We start from the raw sequence: 26,983 nt of genomic DNA on the forward strand, positions 1-26,983 counted from the left end.
CGACCGGTGACGTCACTGCAGCCTCGGGCTGCCACTGGCGGGCAGCAAAGAGCGGCGCCAATGGCGGGGCCGGAGGCGGCTCTGGGGGCGGGGCCGGGGCTGTGGGCGGGGCCGCAGCGGAGCAGCGCGATGGCTCCAGCGCTGGGGCCGGGGGCGCTCCCGGGGGGCGGCGAGAGGTGAGGGGGACCCCGGCACCGGGACTCTTTGATCGCCCATTCCGGAGCGCCGAGGGGCCCCTAAACCCCCATTCCTGGCCGCCGCCATTCCACCGAACCCCCATTCCCGGCCGTGGGTCCCACCCTGCACCCCCTTATCCGGCACCAGGAACGCCTGCACCCCTTTCCCGGCCATCCCGCCTCCCGCAGCCCCCAGAGCCCCCTTCTCCTTGACCCATTTACCCCCCGGACCCCTATTCCTGCCTCTCCCAGCAGCCAGCCCCTCCTTTCCTCAGCACTCAGGACACCCGGGACCCCTATTCCCAGCCATCCCGGCTTTCCCTGCCCTGTCCTGGCAATGGGGACAGCGGGGACCCTTGGAGCTCCCTTTCCTGGGTACAGGAACGCCCTGAACTCCAGCCATGCCACATCTAGCCAGCCCTAGCCTCCCCTCTTGTCACTCCTGGCATCCCCCAATGCCCTTCCCGGCTCTCCCCGTTCCCCCTTTCCTTCAGCCGTGACCCCCCCGATCCCAAATCTCCAAATGTCCCCCCAGTTCTCCTCTCCCTGCGTTCCCTGCACGCGGCGCTGTCGGAGCCCGGCCCGGGCTTCCCGCAGTCCATGTCCATGGGGTCCCTGGCTGGGATCCCCTTCCAGCGCCGCCGCAGCGAGCGGGGCCGGGCGGAGCCGAGCCGGGATCTTGGGATAGCCAGGGCTGGGATCTTGGGATAGCCAGGGCTGGGATCTTGGGATAGCCAGAGCTGGGATATTGGGATAGCCAGGGCTGGGATATTGGGATAGCCAGGGCTGGGATGTTGGGATAGCCAGAGCTGGGATGTTGGGATAGCCAGGGCTGGGATATTGGGATAGCCAGGGCTGGGATCTTGGGATAGCCAGAGCTGGGATATTGGGATAGCCAGAGCTGGGATATTGGGATAGCCAGGGCTGGGATATTGGGATAGCCAGGGCTGGGATATTGGGATAGCCAGAGCTGGGATATTGGGATAGCCAGGGCTGGGATATTGGGATAGCCAGGGCTGGGATATTGGGATAGCCAGAGCTGGGATATTGGGATAGCCAGGGCTGGGATACTGGGATAGCCAGGGCTGGGATATTGGGATAGCCAGAGCTGGGATGTTGGGATAGCCAGGGCTGGGATATTGGGATAGCCAGGGCTGGGATCTTGGGATAGCCAGAGCTGGGATATTGGGATAGCCAGAGCTGGGATATTGGGATAGCCAGGGCTGGGATACTGGGATAGCCAGGGCTGGGATATTGGGATAGCCAGGGCTGGGATATTGGGATAGCCAGGGCTGGGATATTGGGATAGCCAGGGCCGGCACAAGGAGCGGCACCGGCACGGGGCCAGCGCGGAGCTGCAGATGCTGCAGCAGCGGCACAGCCAGAGCGGGGCTGAGCGGGGGGAGCCGGGGCTGGGGGATCTGTGGGGCTGCGATGGCAACTGTGGCACCGCCATGGGGATCCCTGAGATCCAGGCTGAGGGATTAACAAATTCCCTGGCTCACAGCTGCAGGGAATGTCTCCGGAAATATGTCAGACATGGGCGGGAGGTGCTGGAGTGTAAAGATGGGGAGGGCAGAATTGCCATGGGAATATGGGAATTGAGAATGCAGGATTTGGGAGGGCAAAATTTGGGAACGTGAGAATTCTCATGCAAATTCCATGGATGGATTTCAGACATCTCATTCCCGTGAGATCTCCATGGATGGATCTCACTGCGATGCCATTCCCATGGAATTCTTTGGGCAGATTTCCCCATCCCGCAGCCATGGGAGCTCCAGTCCGGTTCCCCCCCAACCCCATCCTTGGGATCACCCTGTTCCTTGCCATCCCCACCCCCACAAGACTCTTGGGGGTCCTCACCATGACCCACCAAGCCACCCCCAAACTCTTCCTGGTCCCTCTTCTTTCCCCCATAACAGGAATTCTTGGATGTCCCCCTGTGTCCCCTCCCCAAGGACTTTGGGGGTCCCACCCGACCTGTCCGTGCACCCCCAGATTTCTTCCACAGCCCCCCGTGATGGTGGAGGGTGGGGGCCGAGTGCTGGTGCCCCCCTGCCTGCAGCAGATCCAGCGGTGAGGGCAGTTCGGGGGGTCCCTCAGCATTTGGGGTCCCTGGGATTTGGGGTGACCCCCCGGGCCCCCCAGGATATCCCTGAACACGCTGACGCTGCCCATGGGCAGTGAGAAGGTTCAAACCCGGCACGGGGTCCCCAGCACTGCCACCCGCATTGCCCAGGTACCCCCAAACCTGCCGAGAAGGCCCAAAGCCCCCGGGACACCCCAACCTCCCCTGATCCCAAACACAGCCCTGGATGCTCCAAAAACCCCCCAAGACAACAAAACCCCATACAGACGTTGAGAAGGTTCATACCTGGCATGGGGTCCCCATGTCCATCACCAGCAGGTTCCCCAAAACAGCCTTGGGACCCCCAATTCCACCCCCGGGATCGCCCAAATTCCCCCATCGGGACCCCTGTAAACCCCCTTGGGAACCCCCCAAAAACCACCGTGGCCCCAAAACCACCCAGGACTTCTGAAAATCCCCAGGAAACATTCACAAAGGTTTATACCCAGCATGAGGACCCCATCACCTTCATCGGCATCACCCAGGTACCCCCAAACCCCTCCCGGGACCCCCAACCCCTCCCGGGCTCCACTGCCGGAACCAACGGGAGCGGTGTTGCCCTTTTAAGAGCAGTTACAGTGGGACCCGACAACACCGGGGACCCTTAAAGCGGCCATGGTAGAGAGAACCCCCAAAATCCACCCTGGGGGACAAAACATCCTCTACAGGGGCTTGGGGTGGGGACACCCCTGAAAATGTCACTTAAAGCCGTCATGATCCCCCCTCAAAAGGGGCTTGTGGGGCTGCGGCCGCACACCCTAAAATGGGGAGGAAAAAACACCCCTGTAGTGGTGGGATCCCCCCAGAAAACCTGAAAAAGAGAAAAACTCCTCTTGAGAGGGGCCTGAAGACCCTGAAGGGCCCTGGAAGAGGGACAAGATCCCCTCCTGTGCTGGGGCCTCCCCGAGCCGGGAACTCTCCCGTTCCTGCACTTGGGGGTGCCCCGAACGACGGCGGCTCCTGGGCTGAGCCCCCCTCAGCCGGGGCTGCGGGGGGAACTGGGGGGGCTGGGACGGGGCTTGGGGCTCCTGGGGTGAACTGGGGGACCCTCAGTGCTCCCACCTCCCCCTGTTCCCCTGTCCCGCCCCGTTCCCATTGTTCCCCCAAAGCTCCGCTGCCCCCAGCTCGGTTTGGGGGGGACCCAGCCCTTTCCCATCGTGTCCCGGCCCGGCCCCGCTCACCCGAGGGCTCCGAACCACGCCCAGGGACAGAGGAGGGACAGAGGAGGAGGAAGAGGAGGGACAGAGCAGGAGGAAGAGGAGGAGCAGGAGGAGGAAGAGCTGGAGCAGGCAGAGGAGGCTCCACCTGCGCTCCCCGCTCTCTGCATCTGCAGCTCCTTCGGGACCATCGCCCCCCATCCCGCAGGTGCCCGGGGAGGGGGAGCTCGCCCCAAATACCCCGGGGCTCCCTGGCTTTGGGGTTTTTGGGGGGGATGTTTGGGGATGGCAGGGCTCCAGAGCCGAGCCGCAGATGCCCCTCGGGGACACCCCGGGGGTCCCCGGGAGGTGTTTTTGGGGGGTCCCGGTGGCGGTGGCGGCAGAGCCCCGGCAAAGGGGCCGGGGGGATGCGGGTCCGGCATGGCCGGGAAAGGGGTTCGGGGCTCCCGGTGCCGGCAGTGGCTGCTCCCAGCATTGCCCAGTTGCTCACCCCGTGTGGCTCCAGTTTCCTCTGCGCCCCACGATAAGCCAAATCACTCCCGGTCATTCCCTATTAGAGTACAATTTGTCTCCATTTTATCCCATTTTTCCACATTTCTATCCAACTTTCCCGCATTTTTATCCCATTTCTTTCCCATTTTTGCTCAATTTTTTCTAATTTTTATCCCATTTTCATACCATTTCCCCCATTTTTATCCTATTTTTTATTTTTCCCCAATCTTTTCCCCATTTTTTTTCCCTCAATTTTTCCCTTTTTTATCTCATTTTCCTCCTTTTTTACCATTTTTTCTGATTTTTTTCTTATTTTTCTTCCATTTTTACTCAAATCGTTCCCCATGCTTTCCTATTTTTTCCCACTTTTTTCCTTTTTTAATCTATTTATTCCACATTTCTCCATTTTATCTCTTTTTGCTCCATTTTCTCCCAGTTTTTTCCCCATGTTGTCTCCTCTTTTCCCCATTTTCTTCCATTTTTTCCCCCATGTTTTCCTCATTTTTACCATTTTTATTCCCATTTTTCTCCCAGTTTCCTCCATTATTTTCTCCTATTTTAATTCTGGTTTTATCTCATTTTCCCACAGTTTTATCCCCATTTTCTTCCATTTCTTTCTCCCATTTTTCCCAATTTTTCCTCCATTTCCATCACATTTTCCCCAATTTTTTCCCTATTTTTATCTTATTTTTTCCCTATTTTTATCTCATTTTTTCCCTATTTTTATCCCATTTTGGCTTGATTTTCCCCCATTTTTCCTTTCGTTTTTCTCTCTTTTCCCCCATTTTTTTCTAGTTTTTCCCAACTTTTCCCCATTTTTCCTCCATTTCCCCCTATCTTCCCCATTTAATTATCCCAAAAATTGAAATTTGTTGGGGGGAGATTTGAAATTTTGGGGGGGGGGAAATAGAAATTTTGGCAGGAAAAAAGGGTGTTTTGGGGGCAAAACTCCATGAATTTGAATCACAGCTTTCCCATGATTTTCCATGATATTTCCATGATCTCCAGCTGGAAGGAGGCGTGGGATTCATCTGAACATTCTGGAAGCTGGAAGAGGACCAGGCCATCAACCTTCCTGAAAATCTGGACCAGCTCATCTGCAATTCCACCTTTCTCCACTCCCCGGATTCCCAGGTCTGGAAATTCTTCTACAACCTCCCAGGTAGGCAATTCCCAAAATTCCATAGAAAAATGGGATAGGGGTATTTCATCCTGTTTTTTTCCTGATTTTTCCCAGTTTTTTTCCCCATTTTTTCCCTGCTTTTTCCTGATTTATCCAGATTATTTTTCTCTTTCTTTTCCTCACTTTGTCCCTGATTTTTCCCATTTTTTCCCTAATATTTTTTCCAATTTTTTCACTCTTTTTTCCCCCATTTTTTCCTTATTTTTTCTGTTTTTTCTTGTTTTTTTCTGGGTTTTTTTTCTGATTTTTTCCCTTCTTTCTTTTGCCAATTTTTTCTTTTTTTTTTTTTCCCAGTTTTTGCTCAAAATTCCCTGACTTTCCCAGGATTTTTCCCACATTTTCCCTCTTCTTTTTCCCAAAATTTTCTGTCTTTTTCCCAACTTTTTCTCCCATTTTTCCCTGATTTTTCCCATTTTTCCCCTGATTTTTCCCAATTTTTTCCCTGATTTTCCCCCAATTCTTTTTCTTTTTTCTGATATTTTTCTGATTTTTTCCCAGTTTTATTCTTTTTTTCTTTTCCTGATTTTTCCCTCATTGTTCACCATTTTTTTCGCATATTTTTCACATTTTTTTTCCTGATTTGCCCCAATTTTTCCCCATTTTTTTTCCTAATTTTTCCTGATTTTTGCCTGTTCATTTCCTAAATATTTTCTGGCTTTTTCCCAATTTTTTTCCATTTTTCCAAGGTTTTTTCCCCCAGTTTCTTTTCATCATTTTTCCCTTGTTTTACCTTTTTTTTCCCAATTTTTTCCTCCATTTTTTTTCCTGATTTCCCACATTTTTTCCTGATATTTCACTCTTCTTTTCACAATCTTTTCCTGTTTATTCCCCAATTGTTTCATAATTTTCCCCTGATTTTTACATGTATTTCCTATTTTTTTTTACTGATTTTTCCTGATTTTTTCCAGGTTTCTTTCCTCTCTCTTTGCTCAAATTTTCCCAATTTTTTCCCAAATTTTTTCCTGATTTTACCCTTTTTCATTCCAAAGTTTTTCTGGTTTTCCCCTTTTTTTTTTTCCTGATTTTTTCATTATTTTTTTCTGATATTTTCCAGACTTTATCTTTTTCCATGATTTCCCCTGATCTTTCTTTTTTTTCACATTTTTTTCTAATTTTTTCCCAATGCTTTTCCTGATTTTTTTGCAAGCTTTCTCAAACATTTCTGGTTTTTCCTTGATTTTTACAATTTTCTTCCCAATTTTTTCCTGATTTTTCCCGATTTTTCACAATTTTTTTAATGCCTATCCCATTTTTTCTGATTTTTCTCTCTTCCTTTCCCAAATTTTTTCTAGCTTTTTCCCAACTTCTTCTCAAATGTCCCTAATTGTTTGCCTTATTTTCCCACAATTTTTTCACAATTTTTTCCCATTTTTTTTAGATTTTATTTATCTTTTTTTTCCTGTTTTTCCCTGATTTTTCCAATTTCTTTCCCAGTTTTTCTTCTGATTTTCTCGGGCTTTTTCCCTGATTTTTTTCCCCTTTTTTCCTGATTTTTCCTTCTTTTCCTATTTTTTCCTGATTTTTTTCCCCATTTTTCCTGATTTTTCCCAATTTTTTCCACTTTCTTTTCCTTGAGTTTACTCTTTGTTTTTCCCCAAATTTTTCCTGGTTTTCCCAAATTTTTTGTCAAATTTTTCTGGTTTTCCCCAAATTTTTCCCAATTTTTTCATGATTTTTATGCCATTATTTTGATTTCACCGTGATTTTTTTTTTCTGTTTTTTTCCCTGATTTTTCCCTGATGTTTTCCTTTAATTTATCCTGGTTTTTTCCCCCATTTTTTCCCCAATTTTCCAGTTTCCTTCATACTCCCAGTCTAATCCCAGGAACTCCCAGTCACTTACAGTCTAATCCCAGTCACTCCCAGGATGAGGCCAGTGGCCCCCAGTTGCTCCCTGGCAGTGCCAGTGTGACCCCAGTAGCCTCCAGTGTGATCCCTGGGACTCCCTGTCTCTCCCAGTATATCCCAGTCAGCCCCAGCATGCTCCCAGTCATTCCCACTTCCTCCCAGTCGCTTTCAGCATGATTCCAGTTGTTCCCAGCCACTCCCAGTGAATCCCAGTATGATTCCAGTTACCCTCAGTGGGATCCCAGTCTCAGCCAGCAGGGACCCAGCTGCTCCCACTGTGATCCCAGTATGTTCCCAGTTGCTGCTAGAATAGTTCCAGTTGTTCCTAGTTCCTACCAGTGTGATCCCAGTTGTCCCTAGAATAGTCCCAGTCCATCTCAGCATGGTCCCACTCACACCCAGTTTCTCCCAGGGTGGTCCCAGCTCTTCCCAATGTGGATCCATTAACCCCACTATGATTGCAGACCTTCCAGTATATCCCAGTTGCCCCTGTAAGGTTTTAGTTACTTCAGAATGATCCCTGTCTTTCCCAGTGGCTCCCTGTTTCTCCCACTGTGATCCCAGTTGTGGTCTCAGTTCCCTCAGCATGGTTCCAGTACCTTCCAGTTGATCCCAGTTGCTCCCAATGTGTCCACATTTTCCTCCCAACATGGGCCCAATAGCTCCCAGTAACCCCCAGTCGGGTTCCATTCACACCCACTGTAATCCCAGTGGTTCCCAGTGCTATCCCTGTAGGAGCCATTGTCACTCCCAGTATGGTTCCAGTCACTTCCAGGATGATCCCAGTCACTCCCACTACAATCGCAGTCACTCCCAGTATGAGCTGTTGTACCAGACACTTCCAGTATAGTTCCAGTCACTTCCAGATCATCCCAGTATGGTTCCAGTTATGGCCAGAGTGACTCCCTGTCTCTCCCAGGGTTGGCCCAGTTGCTCCCATTCATCTCCAGCATGGTTCCAGTCCCAGCCAGCACCTTTGTAGTCACCCCCAGTATGATCCCAGCTAGTTCCAGTAGGATCCCAGTATGACCCCAGCATGGGCACAGCTGTTGCCATGATTATCCACTGTAGTTCCCATTGCTGCCATTTACCTGCACTTGTCTCTCTCCCAGTCTATCCCAGTTGCTCACAGTCACTCCCAGTCACTCTGATGCAGTCCCAGTTGCTGCCAGTGTGGTCCCAGTCTTACCCAGCATGGCCCAGTTGCTCCCACTGTGATCCCAGTAGGATCCCAGCTGTCCCCAGCATGGTTCCTATTGTTCCCAGTGTTATTTCAATCCCCCCAGTATGGTCACAGACACCCCCAGTATATCTCAGCTACCATCAGCATGCGTCTTGTGCTCATTCCCAAGGATTCCCAGTTGCCCCAGTAAGGTTCCAGTATCATTCCAGTACAAACCAGTCCCTGCCAGTGCTGCAACTCCTGGGATCCCCCAGCCCTCTCTGTGTTCCCCGGTCCCACATCTCCCCAGAGGAGCCCCAAGGGCTGGCAGTCCCCAGCCAGGGTCCCCAGCCAGCCCCAGGTTGGATCTGCAGCCCCCAATTTTCCCAGTTTCCCTCTCCTTTTCCCCGGGCCGGGTTCCCCCCGTCCCCAGCGGGTGGGAGCAGCGGAGAGCCCCGCGCTGCCCATCCCGACCTGTCCCGGCTCCATCCCCGCTCCTGCCGTGGGCTGTGAGGGGTTTGGGAACGGGGCACCGAGGGTGTCACTGCTCCTGGGGGAGGAGGAGGAGGGATGGAAGAGGAGGGATGAAGAAGGAGAGCAAGAAGAAATGGCAGTAGGAGAAGAAGGTGGGGATAGGGAGGAGGAACGGGAGGAAGAGGAGGAACAAAGGAAGATCAAGGAAAGGAGAAGGAACCACGAGGTCGAGCACTCCCTGAATTCACAGCCCCCACCTGTGAGATCATCACCCCCATCCCACAGGTGCCTGGGGAGTGGGAGCTCGGCCCAGATATCCTGGGGGATCCCTGGGTTGGGTTATTTCCTGGAAGATGTTTGGAGAATGAAGAACTCCAAAGCTGGGTGGAAAATCCCTCTTGGGGGCACTTAAGGGGGTCCAGCATCCCTAAGTGGGGAGATGGGAACAGGAAGAACTTTTCAGATTCCTGGCACTCCCAGCAGCCTGGGGAGGGCAAGGACTGAGCAGACAGGGGGACCTCTTGTACAAGCGTGACCCCAAGCAGCTGGGATAGGGAGGAACCCCTGAACAGCAAAGGGGAGAGACCAGAGTTGGGGAACTCCTGGGAGACATTTTCAGGACTGAATCTTGGTGTTTGGGGGATTTATATGGGCACCAGCTGCCTAGTGACTTCTAAAGGTGGACTTGGAGAGAGGAAACCCCTTAATCCAATGTCCTCATGCATTATATTTTTCCCCAAACCAGGATTTCCCATTCCCAAATCTTGGCTGGATGGAGAAGGAGGCTGTGAGGAAGAGGAAGATGCCCCAGGACACCCAGGCAGGTGAGGAGGAAGTCAGTGCCCCTTTCCCCCTCTCTCCTGCTCCATCTCCCAGCCCAGCCTGGCCCCTGGCTGCAGGACAACCCCGCTGCCGACGCCGTCCTGCCGGGGACGCACTGGGGGGATCTCCTTCCCCTTCCCTCTGGCACGGAGGCAAATCCCATCCTCTCCTTGTCCTTCCTCCCCCAGACAAGGAGCTGAGGATGGAGACCAGGAAGAACAAATCCCCACAGCAGAACCTCATGGAAGAGGCCATTTTGAGTGGCTCCACGGCACAGGAATCCAACGGGGAGGAAAAGCCATGGAGTTCCCACAGGAGGAGAGGCTCCAAACCCATCCCAGGGTGCTCTGAGGAGGAAAGACCCACCCTGTGCCGGGAAGGTGGCCGGGGATCCAGCCAGGGCTCTGAGCTGGTGGTCCATGAGCAGCTTCAGGATGGGGAGAAGCCCTACAAGTGCTTGGAGTGTGGGAAGAGCTTCAGCTTCAACTCCCAACTCATCATCCACCAGCGCATCCACACTGGGGAGAGGCCCTACGAGTGTCCTCAGTGTGAGAAGAAATTTCAGACCAGCTCCCATCTCCTCAAGCACCAGCGGATTCACAGTGAGGAGAGGCCCTTCCGCTGCCCTGACTGTGGGGAGGGATTCAAGCGAAACTTCACCCTCATCACCCACCGGCGCATCCACACTGGGGAGAGGCCCTATGAGTGTGGGGAATGTGGGAAGAGCTTCAGCCACAGGTCCAGCCTCATCTGCCACCAGAGGACCCACACTGGTGAACGGCCCTATCAGTGTGGGGAGTGTGCAATGACCTTCAACCGGAGGTTCCAATTGACCATCCACCAGATGATCCACACTGGGGAGAGGCCCTATGAGTGCTCCGAGTGCGGGAAGAGGTTTCAGACCAGTTCAAATCTCCTCAAGCACCAGCGGATTCACACGGATGAGAGGCCCTTCTGCTGCCCTGACTGTGGGGAGGGCTTCAAGCGCAAGTTCACCCTCATCACCCACCAGCGCATCCACACAGGGGAGAGGCCCTACGAGTGTGGGGAATGTGGGAAGAGCTTCAGCCAGAGCTCCAGCCTCATTACCCACAAACGCATCCACACTGGGGAGAGGCCCTACGAGTGTCCCCAGTGTGGGAAGAGCTTCTCCAGGAGCTCTCACTTGACCAGACACCAACAGAAGCACCAGTAAGGGAAGCCCTGTGAGTGCCCCAAGTGCAGAAAGAGCTTCGTGTGGTGCTCCAGCTTTATTCCCCATCAGAGGACCCACGTTGGGCAGAGCCCTGATGACCTCTGTTTCCACTGATCTGCATTGGGAAGACACTGGGCTGGTGGTGCTTTTGTTTCAGTCCTAATTTTCTTTTAATTCATCTTCATCCCTTTAAAATAGACAAAATCGGGGTAAAAATGAGCAAATTCATCCAAGACCTTTAAAGCCTTTCTTTTTACTAGAGCTTCAAGGGAAACTGGGGTTCAAGGATATACTTGGGAGGATTTGGGGTTTGTGGGGGTATTTGGTGTAGTTGTCTCCATTTCTTAGCACTCATAGAGATGAGAGGCTTCAATGTCACCTCAAAACCACTCAGTGCCACTGAATGCTACTCAATCCCACCCCAAAATTATTCAATTCCACAGCCCCTCAGGGTGTGATGCCTTAAGTTTTAGCTTTCATATTTTTCATATTCTGAATTACGTAGGTTAGGAGTTTTGAACTTCATATTAATTGTTAGTGTCAGGAAAATTAATCCATGAACACCGGAGGTTTATGTCCAAAAAGGAGACTGGGGAGTCCTTTTACTTCATTCAAATAAAGAGAGAGGCCATGGGGCATTCCCCTGGGGTCTCTCCAATTTTTGGAGGGCGCAGCCTCCCTGTTATCCTAATTCCCGGCCATATGTCCCTTCTCTGTTTCCCCATAGGCTGAGGGACTTGAGAGGTACAGACTTCCCGGAACGTCTGATGCCTGGGATAGCACCACCCCCCCCACCCCGCCAATGCATAATCCTCTTCTTAATTCTTAACCATTGTGGAATTTGATGGTGTTTCCCCAGTGTTTCTTTCATCTTTCAGTTGAATCCATCCCATTGTTTCTGTTCTCTCTCAGTGATAGTTTCATTTTATCAGCAGACCCCCAGCTTGTTTGTAAAGCCAAATGTTGCGCTATTGGGAACGGCGAGAAGCACAGCACAGACTCTCTTGTGAGCTGTACAGGAAAGCCTAAGGTGTATTACCTCAGATCTTCTTTAATAGACTGATACATGAAAGTACAGAAAGGTAAAACTCTTATTGGTCTTACTGGAACTAACACATCACCATCATTGGTCATTGGGGTTCACCACCCATCGATCTTCTTTCGCAAGAAAGCAAGAAACTGACAAACAGCACCTGCAAGGCTGTCTTCTATCTCTGAGGATTGTTTTAATTCCTTCTTAGGATTTCTCAGGCGACACTGAGAAAATTATGCAGCCTGCTTTTCTGCAGGCACTGTGCTCCCTGTTTGTGCTCATATTTAACATGCATAATTCCCTCTTTTTGTTTTAAAAATAAAAAGCAGTGTTTGTAATCTCCTGCTGGGCCCCTGCAGGAAAGAGAACAAACACAGCACAAGAGGTCTCCTTTTTGTTTTAAAAATAAAAAGCAGTGTTTGTAATCTCCTGCTGGGCCCCTGCAGGAAAGAGAACAAACATAGCACAAGAGGTCTCCTTTTTGTTTTAAAAATAAAAAGCAGTGTTTGTAATCTCCTGCTGGGCCCCTGCAGGAAAGAGAGCAAACACAGCACAAGAGGTCTCCTTTCAGTTACCAACAGAACATTGAATGGACACTGATTTAGAATGATCAGGGAGATTTTCTGGCATGTTACCGAATTCTTGATAAGTATTGTTTTTCTTGCAAAGAACTGATGGTTGACTCTAATACAACTAGTTAACACACAGCAAACAAAACGTCGTCAGTCTGCTCAGAACTGACAGTCATAGGGAAGAATGCTCACTCTCTGCTTGTAGAAGGACCATCTGAATGATCATTGGTACCTTGATCATCATCCAAGGGCCACCTGTTGGCTGCTTTCTGCCCTTGGTGTTGCACATCAGAGCCAATGCACCTTGCAGGTATCCACTGTATCCCAGTATCTGTGGAAACGCATGCATACCCATGACCCCAGGTGATGAGCTCACACAGGCCTTGCCACTTGTTAGTGGTTAGGTGTCTCACCCAAACTTTCGCTCGAGGCAGGTGCACCTCGCCTGAGGATTGCAGTGAAAGAAAATGATTCAAAATGACAGGATTATCAGAATATTTTTGCACTGTGAGATTATTGATTATATAAATGTTAGCGTTCAGGAACACACATAATCATGAAGGATTATATGAAGGTGCTTTATTAAAGAGCTCTGGGTGTCAGGGGTACACATACCCAAATCTGACCCGACCCGATTTTGAGTTGAACATCTTTTATACTCTATCATTATATAACTTACGTATTAATTGTTAAACTTACATTGTTTTATTGTATGCATTGTTTTTACCCAAGCATGGATTTCTTGTGATCCCCCCCAGCCCCCTAACATTGTTCCTCATGTTCTTTAAACAATAATTATATCTAATCATATCTAACAATTGTATCATGAACATCTACTGATTACACAGGTGCAGTTTGACCTGATCTTTAGCAAGCACAAGGCTTAACATTTCCCAGGGCCTACTTTTCCCAGGCTTGCCAAACCTAACTTTCTTTCTAAGTCCCTGTCATGAGGTGACTTTACCTTTAAGGTGGTTGTGAGAGCTAAGGAAGTTGAAGTTGCTGGGGACTGAAAGGAGTCCCTTCTCCTGACCAATTATTGGTCATTACTGGGAATTGACAGCAATTTTAATCATTGAAAAGGGAGATCAACTTGTGAACCCTACCTTAAGATGTAAAGTCAGAGCACTCTTAGGCTCTTTGTTTCCTGGCTGTGAAAGGTAACAGAACTCCAGGCCTCCCGTTCCCTGCCTGCCCATGCGGCCGGGCGGGGGCTGGGCTGAGCTGCCATGTCTCCCGGTCAGGAGATGGGGGCTTGTGGGGAGCTTTCCCTGGGCTCTGGCCGGGCCAAGCCAATCTCTGGCTCAGCTGCAGGTTTTGCTGTAACTAAATTTACTAGAGACTGCCGAGTGAAGAAAGAAAGGGGCTCTGAACCTGCAGCGGGCTAAAGCGGCGACTACACTCTCCAGAACAGCCATGAGGAATCTTCTATCAAAGACAGTTCCAGCTCCTGCACCGGCAGAAGTCACAGAACCATCTACAAAAGCCTGGGCAAGATTTTAACCCTTTCATTACCCAGATGAGACTTGCAGATTAATCTTTTTATCCAGAGAAAGAAAAAGAGAGTAATCAACATGTAAAGAGACTTCATAAAACTATCGGAGACAGTAAGAAAATAATTAAGTTTCAGAAGGGGTAGAGAATAAGAAAATGCTTTATGAGCTGAAATACCTTTCTCTTGAGGCTATGGGAATGGACAATAAGGTCTTGAAAAAACTACTTCAATTCATGACACAGTATATGGGCAGGAATGGAGTGTTCAAAGTGTGAATTTTGAGTAAAAAGTAGAGTGATTGTGGTGCGGTGAGGTGCTGGAACAGGGTGAAGCGAAAATTTGAGGCCTCGAGAGCCAATGAGAAAACTGTTTTCCAGTAGAGCTCACAAGGACAGATGAAGAAGACTTTTGCCTTTGAATAACTCATCCTTTAAATGCCATCCCTAGACTCATGGCCCATACACACCTCAGAGTGATGTGAAATGGGAGGAGTGAGCTCTGATAGCAGCATTTCTGGGCAGCTGACATCAGGGCAATAGAAAACTATAGCAGAAATAGTTTTCTTGTGAGAAACTCTATAGATTAGCAGAAAGAGACTTCTGTTTCTCTACAAAGACTGATAAAAAGACTCTAGCGAGAATAGGGACTGTTCTGGACACCAAAGTTCCAAGGTTCTTTGGTCTCTGTGTTGTCATGTGAACAAAAGAATGGTGGGTAGTAGGGGATAAAAGGAGTTTTCTGGAAGTTTATTCTGGTGTTCTTATTCTTATATTTTGTCAATAAACTTTCTTTATTCCTTTTAAGTTTTAAGCCTGTTTTGCTCTTGTTCTAATCCGTATCTCACCGCAAAAAATAAGTAATTTTTTTGTTAGTTTCTGGTTTAAAACCACGACACTGCATTACCAGCTTGCTGCTGTGCAGATGCTGCCACCACCCAAAGCAAGGCCCTGTGTCCCTGAAGGGACCCGCCCTGCTCTGTGGCCTGGACTGAAGGTGGGTCCCTCCTGCCAGGGCAGGGCCCAGCACAGCTCTTCTGTTCCAATAAAGAGATGGAGCTCTCACCCCAGTGTCTGGCTGGTACCACCAGCAAAGCCCACACAGCACCAGCCCTGGCTGAGCTCCATGTCCAGGAGCAGGCAGGGCTGACCACGGTGTGGGCAGGCAGGAGCCAGGCAGGGGCTGCTGTGACCAGAGGCAGGGCCCCGAGGGGCTGGGGGAGTCTGTGTTGAGCATCCCTGGGCTGAGGGCACATTTCCTTCAGTGGCATCACCTGGGCCTGGACCTCCTCCAGTGCCGTGCCCAGGAAAAGAGGCAACCATCAAGAGCATCTCCTGGGACACCGTCTGACCAGCAATGTCAGCAGGCAAAACCAAGGTTTTGTTTAGCAATGACCCTTTGATGAAGTCAAAGATTCACAGTCAGAGCAGTCCTCTAGTACAGATGGGAGTACACTTGGAGCAGACATCTAAGGCCATGAGGTCACAGAAGGCTCTGGGGTGACAGCAGGCTGAGGTGACAGCAGGCTCTGAGGTCACAGAGGTCCCAGAGCCCCGTGGTTGCCCAGCACCACAAGGACCGAGCAGTCAGTCCTTGACCACGACTGTTGTGGCAGCAGCGGCGGCGGCAGCAGCGGTGCTGACATTGGGACAGCGGTGTCAGGACAGTGGTGGCAGCAAGAGCTGCAGGACTGGCAGTAGGCAAGGCACCATGGCCTTTGCTCTGCGCCTCCTCCTCCTGCTCCTCCTGGCAGTGGCCCTGCCTGACAGGGCTGCCCAGGCTGCTCCGTGGCGAGCACGGCGAGCAGGTGAGCCGGCGGCCTCAGTCCCCTTTCCCAGGACAGTGCTCCCTTCTCCCTGGGAGGTGTTGGGGATGGTTTTCCCCAGGGCTTTAGGGAGGGTTTTCTCTGTGGGAGGGACAGAGGCCTCAGGGGCCCTGGGCTGGTCCCACTGCCCCTCCAGGGATGTTGCACAGGGCCTGCAAAGAGGGTGGAGAGTGACCAGAGCCAGCCCAGAGCTCCCCAGGCCCCTCTGCAGCTTTGGCCATGTCCACTGACATCTGGCTCCCATGGCCTTACCTGAGCCCCTTGCAGTGCCCAGTTCCCTAAGGCAGAAGGGGGTCCCAGCACACCATGGAATGGTTCTGACTTGTGCTCCCTTCCAGATGAGGGTGGTAGGAAGGCTTCTCCAGCAGCTTGGCTTCATGAAGATTTTCTGCCTCTGGAGCCCCATGCAGGTATGTTCTCACTGTCACAACAAGGAATAATCATTGACAACGTGGCAGGAACCAGGTGACAGAAGCTTCTGTGGCTGTTGAATTACAGGTGTGTCTGCAGCGAGGACATTTCAAGCTCCTTTTCTGGTTGCTACACGCAAGCCCAGCTCCCATCGCAGGGGTGAGTGGTGTGTCCCTGCTGATCCCACAGGCTGAGCCCTGGTTCTGTGGGATCCATTCATCTGAAATGGAAATACTTTCTGTTAAGATCCTCCTAGAGGGAGGGACAAACCTACAGGAGACAAGAGGCTGAGTGATGTGGAGAGACACCGTGGTGGGTCCATGTCCCTCAGCCTTCTCCTGAGACTCAGCAGCCGGGGGCTTTCTCTGCACATCTGGACACGCTGTGCCCGGCACAGCAGGAAGGGATCCATGGCAGCCTTGCTGCCCTGCTGCTGCTTTCACAGCCTGCAGGGCTGTTTCCCAGCCTGGCCTGGCTGCAGCTTCTCCCCAGCCTCTGCAGGAAGGCATTTGGCATCAGCTGACAGGGAGCCCAAACTGCACCATGGGCCATGCACACCCTGAAATCCTCTGCAATTTCCCAGTCTTGTGGTAGATGTGGCTGGCCTGGCTCCAAAGTTTGGATGCCTTCCTGAAACTTATCCATATCTTTGACAACTATTGCCTCCTGAAGATGCCACCTTCATGTTGGGGAACAAACAGCCTCACCTGATGCATGTATCCCTCTTCCTTTCTCCAGAGACGGAAGGAGAGGCTGCGCTGAAGGCAGCATTTCCCGGAGGAAGCAGTGGCCCATGGGCAGCCTCTGCTGCAGGAAGGGAGGCCATGCCAGGCACAGTCACAGTCCCAGGAGGTAATTGCTGTGTCTCTGGGCCTGAGCCCTGCTGAGGCTTGAGCTGCCATCTCTGCTGCTGGGCAGTGCAGGCACAGCCCGGACAAGACCGGCACAGCCCAGTGGAATTATCCCCAGCAGGCTCAGGGCACTTGGCTACTGAGCAGTCCTGCTGGGGTCCCTCCATGGGAGACAGGTCCCAAAACCTGGCAGCAGCTGCAGAGGGGTGCCCATGGTGGGGAATAGGCAGAGGGGGAGGGCAAGGCTCCACTGTATCCTGAAAGAGCCTGGCTCTGTCCCTATGGGATGGGAGAGCTGTCCCAGCAGAACGTGGGCAGGAGGGAGGGAGGGCCTGAGGGACAGTTGTGGCACTGCCTGCTGTAGTTCTTCCCCATTGCTTTTACAATTCTTTCAGCTGTGGCAGAGAGAGGGCCCCAGTGGGGCCTGGGCTGCTCCAGCCACCTCTCCCAGGGATGCTGCACAGGGCCTGCAAAGAGGGTGGAGAGTGACCAGGAGCCAGCCCAGAGCCCCCAGGCCCCTCTGCAGCTGTGGCCATGTCCACTGACATCTGGCACCCACAGCCTTAGCGCGACTCCCTTGCACTGCCTGGTTCCCTAAGGTAGAAGGGGATCTCGGAACACCATGGAAACTGTTCTGATCTGTGCTCCCTTCTAGATTTGGAACTCAACCTCAATTATTTGGAAGTGCTACTGAATGATACTTTGAATATCTTGGAGAATGCTGGAGGCAAGTTCTTCTATTCCCTTTACTGACAGAACACAAAATGACAAGGTGGCAAGAGCATTTGCCATATCTCTTAACATAATCTCAGGCTTGTTGGGTTCTGGAAACCTCACCCTGCTCCTTTCTAGAGCCCTGAGGGATCCCACAGGTCACTACCAGTGGGAAGAAGGAGCATTTAGCTGTCAATCTTCTTCCCGTGTGTAATATCAGTGTCTCCTTCCATGTGCTCTGTGCAGCCACGGAGAGGAGCAGAGAGGGAAGGGGCCGGGCCCAGGGCTGTGTCCCGGGGCTGTGCCTTGTGTGGCTCCTTTGCCAGCCCCAGGGAGCCTGAGGGTCTCCTACAGAGCCACGGGAGCTGTTCTGTCCTACCTTTTTTTTCAGCCAAGCCTCTTGCTGAAGGTGATCTGGCTTCCCAACCCACACCCAGGACTGAGGCTCTGGAAGATGGTGAGGGTAGGTGAAGGCCTTTCCCCCTGGGAGAGCTGCCAGCTCAGAGCCCAAGGCTTGGCCAGGAGAGCATCGCTGCAGGTGCCAGGACAGAGCCATGCACATGTGTGCCCTCGCCCTGCGTGATCCTCTCACCACTCCTGAGGCTCAGTGCTGCCTGTTCAGATCAGAAGAGATGACAGAAGCTTCTGTGGCTGTTGAGTTACAGGTGTGTCTGCAGGGAGGACTTTCCCAGCTCCTGGGTTGGTTGCTGCACATAAGCCTGACTCCCATCGCAGGGGTGAGTGGTGTGTCCCTGCTGACCCCACAGGCTGAGCATTGGCATTCTGGGATCCATTCCTGTGAAATGGAATTATTTTGCTCTAAGGTCCTCCAAGAGGAAATACCAAAGCTACAGGAGTTATGAAACCCCATGAGCCATCCAAACCCATGAGGCAAATGCTGAAGAAAATTCTGCAAGAAGGACAAGGTGGGTCCATGTCCCTCAGCCTTCTCCTGAGACTCAGCAGCCGGGGGCTTTCTCTGCATATCTGGACACGCAGTGCCCAACACAGCAGGAAGGGATCCATGGCAGCCTTGCTGCCCCGCTACTGCTTTCAAGCCCTGCAGGGCTGTTTCCCAGCCTGGCCTGGCTGCAGCTTCTCCCCAGCCTCAGTAGGAAGGCATTTGGTATCAGCTGACAGGGAGCCAAACTGCACCATGGGCCATGCACACCCTGAGATCCCCTGCAATTTCCTGGTCTCAGGCTGGATCAGGTGTAGGGGCTGCTTGGAGGAGGGAGGACCCTGGCCAGCCCCAATAACCTGGGTGCTTTCCTTGTCCTTATCCATGACTTTGACAAATATTGCCTCTTGAACATGCCACCTCCCCAGTGGGGAATGGTTCCATTTGATCCAGCTGTGGCTCTTCCTTTCTCCAGAGATGAACCCAAAGGCTGTGCTGAAGGCAGCGTTTCCCGGAGGAAGCAGTGGCTCATGGGCAGCCTCTGCTGCAGGAAGGGAGGCCATGCCAGGCACAGTCCCAGGAGGTAATTGCTGTGCCTCTGGGCCTGAGCCCTGCTGAGGCTTGAGCTGCCATCTCTGCTGCTTGGCAGTGCCTGCCTTTCAGGGATTTTGCACAGAGCATGGAAAAGGTGTTGAGAATGTCCAGAGCCAATCCAGAGCTTTCCTCAGGCTCCTCTGCAGCTTTGGCCATGTCCATTGACATCTGGCTCCCACAGCCTTACCTGACCCCCTTGCAGTGCCCAGTTCCCTAAGGCAGAAGGGGATCCCAGCACACCATGGAATGGTTCTGATCTGTGCTCCCTTCTAGATTTGGATCGTGACATGGAACATCTGGAAGTGGTGGTAGATGGTGGTTTGAAGACCTTGCCAGATGCTGGAGGCAAGTTCTCAATGTCCCTTTCTGCACAGAACAATCAGTGTCAAGGTGGCAAGAGCTCACTCACGTGCCATTTCCCTTGAGAGTCTGAAGGTTGATGGATTCTGGAAACCTCGCCCTGTCGTTCCGATTGGGAACGGCTTTAAAGAACGACAATGGACTCTCAAGGGAGTCACCACACGAGAATTCCTTAGTTTATTGCTTCAGCTCTGTCTTATAGACAGATACGTGGAAAAGTACAGAAAGGAAACTCTTATTGGTTAGCAAAGTATTACATCACTATCATTGGTCAGGGGCACTTTGCCCCCCTTGACTCTCTCCTGCAAGGAGAAACAACAGGCTGCAAAACAACACCTGCAAGGCTGTTTAGCATCTCTGAGAATTGTTTTAATTCTTTCTCATATTTTTCCCAGGCTATTTTCTCAGGCAGCCTGAGGAGCCATGCGGCCTGCAATTGTACAGGCACTGTGGTTCAGATTTAGCATCCATAACTCACCCTTTTCTGTTAAATAAAAAAGAAGTGTTTGTTCTATATTTTACTGGGCCCTTGTAGAATAAAGAACGAACACAGCTCAAGAAGTTTTTTGCTAGAACTTTGAATGGATGCTGATCTAGAATTAATTTAGAATTTTGGTTTATGTTTTGGTATTTAGGATTTGTTCTCTTTGTAAGGACTTGATGGTTGAGTCTAATATTTCTAATTCAGTGAATTAATACACACACTATACAAAACTATATACAACATTGTTAGTCTGTTCGAATTGACAGTCTAACATGTCAATAGAGTAGTTTGAAAGAACACCAAAGTGATAAAAACAATGCACAATGCAATTTATATGCAATTTATGCTGCTTTGATCCCCTCTTCTTATCCCGCTTTTTTTTTTTTTTTTTTTTTTTTTTCAAATACAATTGAGGGATTTTTTAGGGATTTATAAAGTTTACATGGTTGCTGTTGTTGTTCATCGGGTTTGAACAGTAGTTCATGAATTTCAGGAAGGTTTAGGGAATTTGAAGTTACTATCTCTTCGTGGCTGGTTGTCAGTTTCGTAAACACAAAACTTGTCAGTTCTGTAAACACAAAACTTAAAAGATACAAACTGAGTGAGTAAATTTGGGTCCCGCAGGGACTGCAGGATGCTGGCACGGCTCAGGCCGCTGGAGTTGACAGACTTTGTCAAGGTATTTCTTTGGGTTGGTGCAGAAGGTCCCGGTGGAGTGGCCCGCCGTTGTCTTTCTTTCCCCCCGCCACTTTTATGGGTGCGGGGGGGCCGCTGCTAGAGTTCAGATCGGGAGCGCAGCACGGCAAGCGCTCTCTCTCTCTCCCGCGCCTCCCCGCTGGAGCGCGGGGGGAGCGCAGTGGGCGCAGGACTAGCGCCTCCCGCGCACGCGCGGGGCGAGTGAGGTTCGCCGGCCCACCCCGCGCTTTCTCGCCGGTGCTTCGGACACGCAGGGGGGGCAATGCCTGCCACGGGCCTGGCCCCGGCCCCAGATTTGGGCTTGAGTTCGGGTTTTTTGGGGTTCTCGCGGCCGGCGGCGGCGGGCAGGCGCAGGGGGAAGGCGAGGCCGCTGCCTCCCCTCTCCCCGCCGCTCTTCCGCCCTCGGTCAGCCGGCGGCCGGCCGGACCACGGCTGGTGGCGGCGGGCAGGCGCAGGGGGAACGCGGTTGCTGTTTCCCCTCCCCCCGCCTCGGCGGCGGCGGCGGCCCGCCGCGCTCTGGATCCGCGCCTGGACTCCTCGGCGGCGGCGGCCCGCGCGCCAGGCGCGGGGGAGTTGAGCGCTGACTCTCTCTCTCTCCCCCGCCGCGCTGACGGGCCGCAGCGGGGATGTCTGCGTTTCTGTTTGCGGCACAGAAGGAAGAAGCTCGGACAGCGCGGAGGCGCTGGAGAAAGCAGGTTCTGCGGCGGCCGGCGGTGGCGCTTTTGGCGCCGGCGGAGGCTTTGCGGGTGGCACAGGCGGAGGCGGGCAGTCTCTGCTTTCCTGCCGCTTTCCCGTTGGCAAAGCTCGCGTGCCGAGCTCCGCGGATGGCGGCCGCTCAAACCTCTCTGGAGAGGGAGATCTCTGGGCCGCAGATTGCTCTCGCTCGCCGCTAAAGTCCTCCGAGGGTCTGGGCAGAGCTAAAAGAGCACTATGCAGCTCATCTACGGTTTCATCTCCCGGTCTCTTATCTTGTACAACGGAGGAACTTTCAGCATCAAAGTTTCTCCTCCCGGTTTCACTGTCCTCAGACTGGCTCCGTTTCAGCGTTTTAAAAAGCACTCCCCAGGTAGCTGCTAGGCTACACACGCTGATATCTCCGTTAATGAATTCTGACCATAAATGGTGCTCTATCGACAGCCAAAGTTCGAGATCAAAGGCATTGTCCATAGTTATATCAAAACCTTGCTCTTTCACCCACTGAAATAAAGCACGCATGGCATCTTCAGAAACACTGAGTCCCATGCGGGGCAGGGCATCCTGCATGCAAGGTAGGCAAGCTGTTCATCAGCTGAAGTACAGTCCTTCATTATGAGGACTTTATCTTGGCGGCTCCACGAATGCAATTATGCACACGCTAACGGCTCGGACCCGGGAATTTTGAGCTCTGCTTCACCAAGATGGCCGTTCCAAACCCACTCACAGGCAGGCTCCACTATCCCGTTGGTTTTCAGAACCAGCTTCCTCTTGGAAAGCCCGGGAGAATTCCACTTACCCCTCTAGGGGGAAGGGCTGGCTTTTTCCCGCTCGCTGCTTACCCTCAGGGGATTAGCAGATCACGTCGGTTGCCTTCTGACCTCAGGGGTCGGCTGCAGTTTATGTCGGGTTACCGGACCTCAGGGGTCGGTGTAGCATCACGTCGGGGTCACCAGATGTCGTTCCGATTGGGAACGGCTTTAAAGAACGACAATGGACTCTCAAGGGAGTCACCACACGAGAATTCCTTAGTTTATTGCTTCAGCTCTGTCTTATAGACAGATACGTGGAAAAGTACAGAAAGGAAACTCTTATTGGTTAGCAAAGTATTACATCACTATCATTGGTCAGGGGCACTTTGCCCCCCTTGACTCTCTCCTGCAAGGAGAAACAACAGGCTGCAAAACAACACCTGCAAGGCTGTTTAGCATCTCTGAGAATTGTTTTAATTCTTTCTCATATTTTTCCCAGGCTATTTTCTCAGGCAGCCTGAGGAGCCATGCGGCCTGCAATTGTACAGGCACTGTGGTTCAGATTTAGCATCCATACTCGCCCTGCTCCCTTCTGGAGCCCTGAGAGATCCCACAGCATTGCTGTCAGTGGGAGGAAGGAGCATTTAGCTGTCAATCTTCTTCCTGTGTGCAATGCCAATGTCACCTTCCGTGTGCGCTGTGCAGCCATGGAAAAGAGCAGAGAGGGAAGGGCCAGGCCCAGGGCTGTGCCCCAGGGCTGTGCCTTGTGTGGCTCATTTCTGGCCCCAGGGAACCTGAGATGCTCCAGCTGCCGCTGCCAAGCCCTGGCCCTGCCTGGGGCTCAGTTCAGAGCTGCTGGCAGCTCCAGGGAGTCCTTTCTCCCCTGACTTCCATTCAAGGGGCTCCTTCCATCCCAGTGTGAGGCCACTGCAGGCACGTGGTCCCCCTACCCCTGCTCCTGAGTGGAAGGTGGAGATGAGGGAGTGCCTTGGAGGGCACCAATCACCCAGGTGCACTCACTGCCACTCCAGCATGAAGAAGAATCTTCAGCAGTGTCACAGGAGCTGTTCTGTCCTGCCTTTCTTTGCAGATGAACCTGATGATGAGGATGATCTGGATTCCCCGTCCATATCAGTTACTGAGCCTGATGATGAGGAAGATTATGAGGGTAAGTGAAGGCCTTTCCCCCTGGGAGAGCTGCCAGCTCAAGGCTTGGCCAGGGCGGCATCGCTGCAGGTGCCAGGACAGAGCCGTGCATGTGTGTGCCCTCGTCCTGCGTGATCCTCTCACTGCTCCTGTGGCTCAGTGCTGCCTGTACAGCAGAGATGAGAGAAGCTTCTGTGGCTGTTGAGTCACAGGTGTGTCTGCAGGGAGGACTTTCCCAGCTCCTGAGCTGGATTCTGCAAGCAAGCCCAGCTCCCATCACAGGGGTGTGGTGTGTCCCTGCTGATCCCACAGGCTGAGCACTGGTTGTGTGGGATCCATTCCTGGGAAATGGAAATACTTTATATTATGTTCCCCTGAGGAAGAAGAACAAACCTATAGGAGATAGTAATGTAGCAGTGGGGGAACTCAAATATCTGGACATAATTCTGAATGATCTGGAGGGACACTGTGGTGGGTCCATGTCCCTCAGCCTTCTCCTGAGACTCAGCGGCCGGGGGCTTTCTCTGCACATCTGGACACACCATGCCCGGCACAGCAGGAAGGGATCCATGTCAGCCTCACTGCCCCACTGCTGCTTTCACGGCCTGCAGGGCTGTTTCCCAGCCTGGCCTGGCTGCAGCTTCTCCCCAGCCTCTGCAGGAAGGCATTTGGAATCAGCTGACAGGAGCCCAAACTGCAGCACAGGCCATGCACACCCTGAGATCCCCTGAGATTTCCTGGTATCGGGGTAGTTCAGGTTTAGGGTCTGTTTGGAAGAGGGAGGGCCCTGGAGCATTTCCAAAACCCTAGGAATTTTCCTGATCCTTATCTATGTCTTTGACAAGTATTGCCTGGAGAAGACCAGCACAGCACAGAGAAATTGTGCATTCAAGCTCAGGGGGTTGAGCAGTCTTGTACCAAGGGGTGGCAAGGTGCCTGCAGGCCCCAGCTCTGGGGGAAACAGAGAATGTCCTGGCTATATCCAGCGTGCTGCCAGATCAGCAGTGGAGCACAGCACAGGCTCACGCTGCCCATTGCCCCCACAGATGCAGCTGGCACCACAGCACATGCTCAGAATATCTGGGAAAGCATGAGAAGAGTTTTCTACCAGGGAACACATGGTTTGATTAAGTTAATGGCCATTGTGGCTGGTGGAGCACTTTTCCTGATGGCGTGCTGTGCCGGAATCTGGTATTGCTGGAAGACAAAACGGTGAGTGTTTTCCTGATCTCGGCCTCCAACAGCTTCTTGAAAGGCTGCTCATAGTCAGGAGACATTCCCAGTGAGGCTGCTGTGGACTTGTGGCTAGTCCTTGGTTGCCCAAAACACTCTGCTGAGAGTTCTGCTGCTGCCCAGACCTTTCATTGGCCTCTTAATTGCTGGGCCTTGTCCTGGGGAGCCCGCTGGGGCTGCAGCCAGTGCTGGCTGCCACTGAGGCTGCCTGGCCAAGAGCAGCCCCAGGAGCAGCGGGCAGAGGCAAAGCAAGGTGGGCAGGAGAAAGAGCAGGGACAAGATTGCCCTTGAAAGGCAGAGGTGCTCTGGGGCCCGCTCCTGGCCAGGGACCCTGCCCAGAGCCATCCCCTGCTCTCCAGGGCCTTGAGGGGCAGCTGTCCAGCTGGGCCAAGCTGTGCCAGCAGCTCCAGCCATGCTGGAGAGCCTTGGCAGCTCTGGGCCCTGCTGTGCAGGAGGGTCTCTGTGTGCCAGCAGCAGCTGCGGGCCTCAGCCACCTCCTCTCTCCACAGGAGCACCTCTGCAGCTTCAGAAGACTGGCGAAAGACTTTGGTCACTGAGAAGCTGCATCTGTCATCCCCGCTCTTCACATCTGTCCCCATGTGCCAAGCTACATCTGCATCCCCATCTTGAGGGCATCCCAAGACCCCCACCTCCCATGCGAGACCCTCTGCCCCTGACTCCCCTGGCCCTGGTCCCTGCCAGGACTGAAACTGGGCAGCCCCTGTGCACCAGAGCAGGGGTTGGCCCATGCTTTTTGTTCTAATAAAGAGATGGAGCTGTCACCCCAGTGTCTGGCTGGTACCACCAGCACAGCCCACACAGCACCAGCCCTGGCTGAGCTCCATGTCCAGGAACAGCCGGGGGTGCCCACGGTGTGGGCAGGCAGGAGCCAGGCAGGGGCTGCTGTGACCAGCGGTGGGGCCCTGAGGGGCTGGGGGAGCCCATGCTGAGCGTCCCTGGGCTGTGAGGGCACATTTCCTTCAGTGGCATCACCTGGGCCTGCACCTCATGAGACACACAGGGAAAATTTGGGCTCTCTCCTGAGGTGTGCAGGGATCCCCCATGAGGAGTGCAGCAGGGTTAAATTGAGAGGGTTTTTTACTCTTCTCAGCAAAGGGGACACTCTTGGCTGAGGTTTTGCAAAGCTGGGAGGAAGCCTCTTGTGAGCCCTGGGGCCCGGCCTGTGGGCACAGCGGGCAGGTGGAGCCCATCCCTTGAGGCCAGTCCGGGCTGCTCAGGCCAGGCCGGGCCAGGTGAGCTGGGCCATTCTCTGGGGCACAGGAGGCACCCAGGGCTATAACTGAGGCTGTGGCTTCTCACCCTGAAGGGAGACTGGCTCTGTTGGTTCAGAGGGCACAGCTTAGATCCCAGTTCCCTTTGTAAACCTGCTGGCAAAGTGTCTCCGTTCTAGAAGACAGGTGTCTGCTAGGGAGGGCAGGGGCCTCCCCTGGAATGAAAGTGTAGACCCCCTCCCTCTGAATTATTATAATTCTGAAATCAAGGGGCTTTCAGGCAGAGATCTGGGGATAGGAATGACAGTTCTTTATTAGTATTTATAACCAGGCAAATAAATAACATTAACTACAGCATTAGCAAGAAAACAGAACCAGGGACCCCATGACAGCTTTCTTGGCTGAGATGGGATGGAGGAGAGCCTTTGTTTTCACAAACCCCTCGGGCGGGCAGTCCCGGTGCTCCTGCAGGGCTCTGAGGAACACTCAGCTGGAACAGCAGGGATGAGCTGAGATCCTGGGCCGGTGGCTGAGGTGGATCAGCAGCTGCACGGCGGTGCCTGGCACTGCCACACGTCCCGGCAGGACAGGGGGTGTGAGGTCACCAACAAAGAGGGGAGAAGGAGAAGCAGCAGCAGCTCCGTCTGGGTGATGGCAAAATTCCCTTCTCCCCACCGCAGCAGCTCCGTGCCCAAATATGTCTTTCCCCAAAGCTGAAGAAAGCCAGTCAAACTGTCCTCACCCTCCTTTTTTTCCTGCCCCCCTTCCCTCCCTGGGCCCGGCCACTGTTTGTCTTTTGTCGACCACCCACCAAGTATCCACAGTTAGATTGTACCAGCAACTAATGGGTAAAAATTCCACGGGCAAGCCAGAACTAAAAAAAAAGGACACCTAACCCCCAACACCATGACAGGAAGCCCTGGGAGTGTCTGTGACATCCCAGCTCTTTGGCAGCCTGGGGACTCCTGGGATGTCACCGCGGAGCCCCCAGGAGTGCCTGTGACAGAGCGGTGCTTTTGCAGCCCAGGGTCCCCTGGGATGTCACCATGGAATTGCTGGGACTGCGTCTGACCACACGGCTCTTCAGCATCCCCAGAAACACCTGGGAGGTCTCTGTGGAGCCCCTGTCTCTGCCTGTGACATTCCAGCTCTTGAACAGCCTGGAGTCTATTAGAATGTCTCTATGGAGCCCCTCTGAGGGTCTGTAACAAATCTGATCCTTAGCAGGCAACCATCACCAGCCCCTGTTGCTATGGTCAGTCCCTTGGCAGCTCCATGGAGACCCCATGCCAGGGGTGGTTGCCATGGACACCAGCTCAGGCCTGGAGCCAGAGCCCGTTGCCATGGCAACCATTTGC

The 26,983-nt window shown here is 52.8% G+C and overlaps 3 protein-coding genes across 4 annotated transcripts in view; all 3 read left to right on the top strand.

The window, feature by feature from the left end:
• Positions 1-26,983, top strand: part of LOC147646392 (uncharacterized) — a 139,308-nt gene that overhangs the window by 8,318 nt on the left and 104,007 nt on the right. The gene's annotated exons all lie outside the window — the stretch shown is intronic.
• LOC147646393 (uncharacterized) lies at positions 96-14,539 on the top strand. 2 transcript variants are annotated; one of them, XM_086873530.1, is made up of 4 exons: positions 96-176; positions 4,962-5,115; positions 9,365-9,443; positions 9,630-14,539. In XM_086873530.1, the coding sequence occupies exons 1-4, from the start codon at positions 130-132 to the stop codon at positions 10,634-10,636; spliced, it is 1,287 nt and encodes a 428-aa protein (XP_086729656.1). In that variant the 5' UTR covers positions 96-129; the 3' UTR covers positions 10,637-14,539. The 2 variants fall into 2 exon arrangements, with proteins under 2 accessions (XP_086729656.1, XP_086729657.1); XM_086873531.1 differs by lacking the exon at positions 96-176 and adding an exon at positions 3,363-3,669.
• Positions 15,897-25,175, top strand: LOC147646394 (uncharacterized). Its single transcript, XM_086873570.1, has 6 exons — positions 15,897-16,498; positions 18,675-19,018; positions 19,303-19,374; positions 23,105-23,182; positions 24,207-24,372; positions 24,903-25,175. The coding sequence occupies exons 2-6, from the start codon at positions 18,913-18,915 to the stop codon at positions 25,021-25,023; spliced, it is 543 nt and encodes a 180-aa protein (XP_086729696.1). The 5' UTR covers positions 15,897-16,498; positions 18,675-18,912; the 3' UTR covers positions 25,024-25,175.

This window comes from Cyanistes caeruleus, unplaced genomic scaffold (assembly GCF_971803275.1).
Source record: "Cyanistes caeruleus unplaced genomic scaffold, bCyaCae1.hap1.1 HAP1_SCAFFOLD_100, whole genome shotgun sequence".
In the NCBI taxonomy this organism is placed as follows: domain Eukaryota; kingdom Metazoa; phylum Chordata; class Aves; order Passeriformes; family Paridae; genus Cyanistes; species Cyanistes caeruleus.